The sequence below is a fragment of the Aphis gossypii genome, chromosome 3 (assembly GCF_020184175.1).
Source record: "Aphis gossypii isolate Hap1 chromosome 3, ASM2018417v2, whole genome shotgun sequence".
NCBI classification, from domain to species: domain Eukaryota; kingdom Metazoa; phylum Arthropoda; class Insecta; order Hemiptera; family Aphididae; genus Aphis; species Aphis gossypii.
The window spans coordinates 44760089-44770113 of record NC_065532.1 but is presented as its reverse complement, the minus strand read 5'-3'; the positions used below and the strand labels follow the sequence as shown (position 1 = coordinate 44770113).

General features: G+C 25.1%; 1 protein-coding gene across 1 annotated transcript; it reads left to right on the top strand.

Annotated features, from left to right (window-relative positions):
- The first annotated feature begins 230 nt into the window (after positions 1-230).
- On the top strand, positions 231-7361 carry LOC114128358 (carboxypeptidase E-like). The gene is made up of 10 exons (XM_027992859.2): positions 231-511; positions 631-875; positions 941-1137; positions 1211-1366; positions 1853-2019; positions 2113-2249; positions 5307-5446; positions 6452-6578; positions 6681-6829; positions 6939-7361. Exons 1-10 carry the CDS (start codon positions 483-485, stop codon positions 7023-7025), a joined length of 1434 nt encoding a protein of 477 aa, XP_027848660.1. The 5' UTR covers positions 231-482; the 3' UTR covers positions 7026-7361.
- The last annotated feature ends 2664 nt before the right edge of the window (positions 7362-10025 follow it).

The window sequence follows — 10025 nt, the reverse complement described above, 5'->3', positions numbered from 1 at the left end:
AGTATTGAGAAAAAAGATAGACGACTAATGATCATTCATTACTCATTAATCATTATATTATGAAAGTTGTAAGAAAGCTGGCGAAGCTTTTAATTTATTTTTTAAACACTTAAAATTATATATGTAAACGAAGCGAAAATTTTAAACTATGTTAATTATTAACTGTTTTGCTTTAACAAAAAAAATAAAAATAAAAATTGTGGCCACAGGTCTTGACGTAATAACATACACTTGGTGTGAAATCAATATATATTATTGTAGAAGCACCGGTGGGTGGGACGGACTTGCTCTATACACGTTTTGAGCATGCTCAGACCGAGAGCTTGCATTGCCATTCTGTTATAGCCAGCTGGACGTTATACCGCTTTGTATAAGTTATCCGCAGTTGCACTCTATTCCAGAAAACTGTTTAATAAAATCATAATAATTCAGTAAGCACACCAGAAAAATTAAATGCTGCAATGTCTTATTGACGAACTACAATGATCAATAAACAAATCCAAATGTTCGGGTAAGAATAAATTATGATTATTATTTTGTTCATGTTATGTGGTGTTTGCGTTAGACCTAAAGTCAATACTTAACATTAAAAACGACAATATTATAGTATATTTATTTAATATTATGCAGATCACCCGCAACGTCAATGTGGGCTTTATTGTGGTTAGCCGCTTTTGCGATCAATGTGAATTCATCTGAACGAAAGGAATTCCAATTCAAACACCACAATAATGAAGAAATGTACGATGCCATTTTGCAAGTGCGCGACAAATGCCCAAATATCACTAGTCTGTATAGGCTATCGGAGGACTCTGTAGAAGGCCGTCCACTTTTAGTCCTCGTATTTTCAGTTCATCCAACTGAGCATAAGCCAAGTACATTTTTAATTAATTATATCACTATGTATTCATATTTACGTTAATGGTTATTGCATTTTTAGTGGATCCAGAGTTTAAATATATAGCTAACATGCATGGTAATGAAGTACTTGGAAGGGAGTTACTATTGAAATTAGCGGATTACTTTTGTGAGGAGTATAAAGCCGGAAACGAGGATATTGTAAAATTAATTACTAAAACTAGGATTCACCTAATGCCGTCGATGAATCCTGATGGTTGGCAAAGATCATCAGAGGATGTATAACATGATTTGTTTATTAGTTAAATAGCATAATAATGATTTTAATAAATTTAGTATATTGTACATTTAGGGAGGCAGCAACTATTTAATAGGCAGAGACAACGCTGAGGGTGTGGATTTAAATAGAAATTTCCCAGATTTAGACAGAATTATATTTGACAATGAAGCATATTACAAAGATATTAACAATCATTTGATGCAAATGGTGGATCATTTGTCACAACCGGTAATTATCGCTACATATTTTTTTTATTTACATTCGTTAAAAATCTAATTTTTAAATTTTTAATATAAATAATGTTGATAAATTTAATTAAAAATATTTAATTATAAATTTGTAATAAATATATTTTATTACCTTTAACTAAAAAAAAATTTATTTACAAGTATTTTATGAAAAAACAGAATATGGATTTAGTAACATTATAGTCTTATGTATCTGTATAAATGACATATACAATTTTTTTATTGACAATAATTTAATTATTTGTTTGAATGCCTACCTATCTACTTACTTATATTCATTATAGTGCTAATATCAATGTGCAATAATTAGTTGTTTGTTCAAGAATTAATTATCTAGTTCATTATTAATTAAGGCAAAGTGTAATAATTAGTAAAAAAAATTAGTAGAACATTAAAATATTTTAAAGGTGTCAGCTATTATGGTTTAATGATTATTATATATTTGTATACTTGTGCCCGCATATAGGTGCAACCAGAAACCAAGGCTGTAATGCAAATGATTATGTCTATACCGTTCGTGGCTTCGGCTAATCTTCACGGAGGCGATTTAGTTGCCAATTATCCATACGACGCCAGTAGATATGGCAATGTGCAAGGCGAATACGCTACAAGTCCTGACGACGATACTTTTAAGTAATGTTTTGTCATAAATATTATTAATAAATGTAAAACTAATATTATCTATTGTAAGTTGGAAATTATAAGATTTTTACATATCATATTTAGATGGTTAGCTTTATCCTATGCAAATTATCATGCAGATATGGCCAATCCAAATAGAATGCCGTGTAGAGGTGGTGACACAAATTTTGGAAAAGAAGGTGGAATTACTAATGGTGCTAAATGGTATAGTGTAAGAGGAGGTAAGTTTCAAAATAAATAATTGTTTACGTAAATAATCGTAAAATTGAGTAGGTACCTATTTTAATAAATTAAAATAAATAAATAATTAAAATTTGAAAACAATTTTGATGAAGAATAATATATTTTGGACAATACTTACGCATCGGTTATTTTATAGTCAGTGTACAATGTACATATCATATTATATACGTGCGCCGCGCGCCGTGCATGTAATTTATCAAGTATGCTCACCCCCACTTTTCGTTTATTAATGAATTATATTTTTTTAAATTGTTGAACAATATACTTTCTGTTGAGACCATATTTTCAAATTATTGAGAATTTTATTGAGAATTCAAGGAGTGTCCGGCGATGTTACAAACTTTCATTTTTTAATGCAAATGAGATACAAAATTTGTATGGGTCTTATTCAAAATTTTAACGAATAGTTTTTCAGTTATTAAATGTTTATAAAAGAATAATTATAGTTCTTATTAAAGATGATTTTACAAAATGTAAAATAGATGCCATATATTTGCTCTAGTATTTATTATATTTGGGTAATTTTTGTAAATTTTAAATATTGAAAAATTAATATAATATTGATTACTACAATTTTCGAAAAATCGTAGCCCCAGTGGTACGCGTGGGGGACATATACCTTCAAACTAATTATCATGGACCTACTATCTTTAAGGCATTAGGTTAAATAGTTCAAAAACTACTCGTTCGATTTTTGATTTTGATGCTTCAATATTTTCAACAAAATTTTACTAAATTTAATTTACAGTAGGAAAGGGATTTTGTCAACAGTCGTTAAAATATATAAGTTTGTATCTTTAGATACATGAAGTAGTACAAAAAATATCAAGAATTTGAAAATATGGTATTTAGGAATATTTAAAAATGTCACAAATCAGATTTTCAGTAGTCCATATTTATTATTAAAGAAGAAAAAGGATGTGAATATGCTTAATGAATCTGAATATAACAGAGAGTTATTAATTTATCATTTAAGCGTAACACTCATTACTTTGTAACTTTATAAACGTTTTTAAAAACTTTTTTTACAGTAATTTAAAAATAATTTTAGCGTATAATCATTTAGTCTATAGGTGTATTGTCTATGTATAATATAACTAATATATATATAATATACTTATATATATAAACTGAATGGTGTACCAATATTTTACACTCCATTAGGTATTCATTTACCTATCTAAAAATCGAAATATAAAATGCTTGTAATAATATGTGTTATTACCTAGCTCAAATTTTCAGTATTGGAAAATTACTTTTGAAAAGTAATTACGTTAGGTAGGTACTCGTTGCATTAAATATTTTTATTTAAACTACATTCGTATTACCCAATGTTGTGTTTTTGTTTTATCACGTTGAGTTACTTTTTGAATCAAAAAGTAGCGTTACAAAGAACATTACTTTAAATAATATGTGTATCAGTAATTATTGTAAAATAATAATATTTAATTATTTTAGATTTTAGACTTTGGATAATTCACAAACCATAATTAATTTTTGAATACTTATGAACTTTTATTTTCCACCAATAATATTAACTGCTGAGATCTTTAACAATATAATTTATTATTATCTAAAAGTTTAAAACTTTCGTATTCGTTAGTACATTTATTTTATTTTAAATTTTTTTTAGAAGATTTTATGTCTAGGATTTGATATTTTGTTATTCATAACTTATTTTAATAACGCAAAAAATAATGTGTTACACTATATAAATTTCGCTTAAAAAGTAATTTTTTACAACTGTGTTAATTTAAATTAAATGTAATAAAATTACTACAGCTTTACTGAAAAAATAATTTCATTACAGTAATTTGTAATTTGCGTTAAATTACTATGGCCAACACTGTCAATTTTCAATATCATGTAAATAAATTTGAAAATAGAATAATTAATAAGCATTATGGTTTGTATAATTAGTAAAATAACTGAAAAATAAGATTCCAATTTTTATTAAAATCATTGGAAAAAAATTCATGATTTTTGATAACTGATAGGTTATATTTCCGAATACTTTCTGATATAAAGACTGGCATTAAAAAGTAAAAATAAAAAAAAATACTGTTTAGTACTTTTTTAAAATAATTATAGCAGTATAATATTATTTATATACTTATCTTATAATCTTATAATAAATACCTATACAAGAACTATGGCTCTTAAAGTCTTAAAACAGTTAAAACTTACACATTTTTAGTAATTTAATATATAATATATAATAATGTTATTTTATGTATTGATTATTATAAATTATTGAAATTTATACTATATGTATATTTTAATCACGGCTCAAGCTTAACACAATAACAATTAAATAATAAATAAATACGATTATAAAATACTTTTTACAAATTACACTTATTTTTCTTATACTGTCAAATATAAAAAAGTAATATTTTTAAAAATTTAATTGTACTATTTTTTTCTCAGAAATATTTGTTACATCAGGTGCTTAAATGTAAATAGTAAATAAATATGTCTATTTTCATAGATTTATTGAGATTGACGTATAGTTAAACAAATAATGAATATTTTTGAACCAATAACGTACTTATTAATGTTATATATTGCATCTAAACCTATTTCGGTTTTGTTTAATACAAAGTATAATAATAGTCATTATTCATCATGCTTAAAGGAATATACAAATAATAATTCTGAAGTAGATAAAAAGTCAAATGGCTAAAATATTTTTTTGGTTTACTGTATATTTGTTAGCAGAAGAAATTGAGATAATATACATTTTGCAAATTTAATAACTTTTTCTCCACTTAATCGATTATACTTCTCTAGAATATTATGTTTTTGCATAATATACTTTATCCATTTCAGACTTTAATCCTTCCCCGTTGGCTGGAAAACCAAATTATAAATTACCTGCAAAAATAAGAATCGACGCTAAATCTTATCACAATTATATTTAATGAAAATATTTGTGTATATAATATGTGCGCAAACAAGTTCAACTTTGTATCAAATATGTGCAAACAAGGACTGTTTAAACCATAATCCTAATATTTAAAAATTGATTTTAGGAATGCAAGACTTTAACTACTTGTCTTCCAATGATTTTGAAATTACCTTAGAATTGGGTTGTGACAAATATACAAAAGAAAGCGAACTAGAAAAAGAATGGAACAGAAACAAAAACGCACTTATCAACTTAATTTGGCAGGTATATCAATAAATTAATAATATAATGTATACGATATCTTATATCTAAGGAAAAAATTTAGTAGGGTAAAGAGTTTTCCATTTCTCTTCCCCCCACATACACTTAATATAATGTCTTCTTATGTACATCATCGTCGTATATATGAATACAAAATGATACACCAAGCATGTTCATCTCCGTTTTTAAATTTATTTTAATTTTTAATTTAATTTTTATATTTAAATGAATTTATCTAAAATCTAATGTTTGTAATTTTAAGTATACTTATAGGTTATAAGCATATTTTCAAAAATTTCGTTATAGGTTCCTTCATGCTTTATCAAAGTTTTATAAAAAGACATAATTTTATTAAAAATAGAAAGAAAAAGTTGATGATACTCTTTAATAATGTTAAAATAATCTGAACACAAAAAAATATGATTATTATGTATACTAAATTCTAAATATAATAAATCAACAATCAAAAGAAAATTTGAGGATAAGTATACTTAGTAAATTACTTGGTATATAAATGGTATATGTTATTTCAAATTTAATGTATGAATTTCTTATAAACATAAAATAGTACCTATATGATCCTATTTTGAATATTATATTACATAATAATAATAAAGTTTGTCTAGTTAAAATTGTAGCAAATCATTTCTTACCAGTTTTCGAATATAAAATAATTAATATAATTATATAATATAATATACTACATAAGATTACATGTAATACATACCTATCTATCTATATATCTTATAGATACAATAATTATAGTTATAATTTTATGATTAAATTATATTTATTAGTATATTTGTAAATTGTTATTATAACAATTTTAATTTTCATAATATTATTAATAATTAAATAATAAAAAAGTATTAAGTTATATACCATACTTTTAAATAAATTCTTAATAATAAATATATATTATAGTACTTTTTTTTAGTTTAAATTGTTTTTTTCAATCAGTGTTTTTGTATATTTATGTTTGATAATTATGTTGTTTAAATGTTTTAGTCACACATAGGAATTAAAGGAATAATTAGAGACGCGGCCACGTTAAAACCAATAGTAAATGCATTTATTAAAGTGGTAAATGTTACTAATGGCATACTATCACCAATCTTACACGATGTGACTTCCGGTAAATTTATAATTACTTAATTTATAATAATAGTCTGATAGTTAAAAATATCATTTTTGTGATTTATAACAAATTTTATTTAATGTTTTTGAAAAAATTTAGTCCAAGACGGAGACTATTACAGACTACTCACGAATGGTGATTATCACGTCACAGCCTCCATGGATGGATATTTATCTTCGACTAAATTGGTTACTGTTGAAAACAAATTCCACAGCGAAGCAAAATTATTGAACTTTGATTTGCAGCCGGTTAGTTTAGAAAACGCCTTATATTTAATAGAAATAATTGTTCTAATAAATTAAATCAAATCTTAATATTTACTCCAGTTAGTTATTTTAATTATAATTTTTATTTCAGATAATTATACCCAGTACTTATAGCAAAAAAAGAAAGCGATTGGCTTATTCCAATACAATTACTGGTGATAAATTGCACGTGTTTTAGTACGAATCAATCATCTTTCAACACTAGTGCCTATACCTACATCAAATTTGGCATTACACATAATATAATACATCAATAAAAAACATTCTGCATCAGAGTCCATAAAATGTCAATACTAGTACAATTTTATTATATTTGTCTCTAGAACTAGCGAAGTATCCTACAGAGGCATAATGTAGACCATTAAATTTAATTAATTTTCAATTACAGTGTATAACTATAATTCCAGAAACTTATAATTCAACCGTTTAATTTTACTTATATGTTGTTTAAATATAAAATGTTTGTGAAACAATTTTATGCAAATATAAATAGATCAAAATATTATAAGTTTAAGTTATAGTATATTATTCTTATCTAATCTTAGATTTCTGTGCATAATAATTATTTATTATTCATATTATTAGCTCAGTTTAAATAGAATTAATAGAAATTCGAATTAAATATAGAACAGTGCACTGCTTACTATTGTTGCTCTCTGTTCAGAGTAAAATTACATAACAAAATATAATAATGAACAATGTAATGTGTTTTATAAAAATACAATACACACAACACACTGTATGTTTAATAGAGATTCATTGATTTAAACATCTTTTTTTGGAAATAGATAAATATTTGGCTGCGTCTGCTTACAGCTACTGTTTGAACTTTAATTTTAAGGTTCTTTAACATATTATCTACCTGTTTATATTATATCGACATCAGCGAATATCAAATACACCAATCCTTATATTGATAAGAATAGTAAACACACGTACTCACCCATGTGCAAGGCCGTAGCCAGGGGTGGTTAGGGTTCAACCCCCCCCCCCCGAAATTTTTTTTGAAATAAGACTGAATGTCTGAATAGTTAGAATTTCATATTTTATTACATAATATAACATATTTATACATTAACCCCTCCCAAAATATTTTTTTGACTACGGCCTTGCCCATGTGGTCGTATGTCAATTCTTTGTTTGTATTTTACTGAATTTATAATTTTAATAATGAATTTATAATACAAGTTACACTTACGTTTGAGTAATACGTATTGTAAAATTGTATAATATTATGTATTTAAAGTATCTTTATCTTGATTTATATGAGAAGTATATAGGATAGTGCCGTATATAGTGTTATACCACGGTATAGAAGATAACTATCTTCTATACCGTGGTTATACAGCGAGCAGGTAAAAATTATTTAAAAGAATAATATGATTCAAAATAATTATTTATATACTATAGTCTATATAGATAATTGGCTACTATAATGAACTATCTACCAAGATTTTTATAGTATACAATTTTAAATACCTACTACATAATTAAAAATTATATACTAAAGCTTTATAAATTTATAGTAGAAAATGGAAGGGAGATCTAAATATTTTAATTTTCACAAATTATTGCGAAGGATCCCCCTCCCTAAAAATGAACATTTTTAAAGTAAACATACAAATCTTTTTTTATTTATTAATCAATCTATGATATATTGCTTGAACTTTCGCTTCAATATTTCAATAGATTAAGTATATACTATATAGATTATAGATAGTAACCATCACTTAAAAACTAAAGTAACGTGTCTGCTTTATCTTGAAAAAAGAGTGTTTGTTTATATTTTTACTGGTAAGATCTGAATTCATACAATCTAAACAGCAGTTCTGCGTATGTATACTGTATAGGTAGCTTACTTGTCCTATAATATCTATTGGGTGTATATAGAAATGGTACGAGTAGTTATGGTACCTTTATGCCAGAAATAATAAATAAATAACTTCTTTGTTTTTTTTTTTAAGTTCAAACTGCAAAGTGCATAATATAATAAATTATTATTTTTTATTATACAACACCAAAATTCCAAGAATTAATTAATCGCATCATTTTAGATTCTGAGCAGTGCGATGAATGTTATGATTTTACAATGATATACTTTTATTTTTTTGTCTGTCATCACTTTTTAAAACAGTTAATTTGTTCAACAAAGTACCGGTAAGTCGCTCTGATATAAAGTACAGATGTATAGATGTCGACTAATAAGTGTACCTATTACAATTTGCCTTGTGGTTCGTCATTATGTAGTTCATGGTAATTTATAATATATGTTTGAATTAAAATATTAAATTATAAATAAATATATGATTCCAAACGAAGAGGATCTGTCCACGTATAACATGTCTACAAAATAATTCTCGATTTTGATGATTTTTGTCAACATTTATAATTTAAAATTCAAATCCTTACTAAAAAATATATGACTTTTATTTTTAATGCTATGAGAAAAAGTTGTTAGGAACCTTCATAAAAATTTTAAAAATTTTCTACTGATATTACAAACAAACTTTTTGGTTTTTATTATATATAAATCAAAAATTGTATATGTATAATTATATTACTTACGTAAAAAGAGCGGAAATATTTTTAAATGTATAAGTCTAGTTGTCTAGTAAATGCTTTAATTAATAGTGAAGACTTTCCCGTGCATTCACTCATTCGATTTTATTCATTTTTGAATTAGGTACATATACCTACAACAAAAAAAGAAAATTGATTTTGTTAAACACTGAATTTATGTAAAATTCAAATTGATGTTTCAAAAAAATTATTTTTATTCTTATGATTTATGTTGTAAATTATGAGAAAATTTCCTCGAAGTTGAAAATTGGAGCAGTTTTGTGCAATTTATAATTTTATATGGTTGTAAAACACTCATCACTCTGCTCAAAGCATCATAATTCAATAATATTTTATGCGGGATAAGTTCACATAACCCTGCCCTTCGTGATAATCACATACATATACTAAAGACTTGAAACCTACTAAACAGCAATCAGCTAGTGTGACTTTCTCAGTTTTTTAGTTTGGAGTACTGCATTACATTATCTGCAAATGCTAATTATTAATCGTAATTATTATAATTTAATAGGTACCTTATTTAGTATAGTTACTCTTTATAATATAGGGTCATAATAAATAATAACATTAGCTATACAGTGGTTTTATTTTTTTTCGA

Bases quoted from the DNA above. Each gene is read 5' to 3' on its own strand.
- LOC114128358 (XM_027992859.2), top strand. From the start codon at position 483: ATGATCAATAAACAAATCCAAATGTTCGG. The intron at 1,138-1,210 runs GTATAACATGAT...TTGTACATTTAG, and splicing joins GGCAAAGATCATCAGAGGAT to GGAGGCAGCAACTATTTAAT. The intron at 5,447-6,451 runs GTATATCAATAA...TAAATGTTTTAG, and splicing joins TTATCAACTTAATTTGGCAG to TCACACATAGGAATTAAAGG.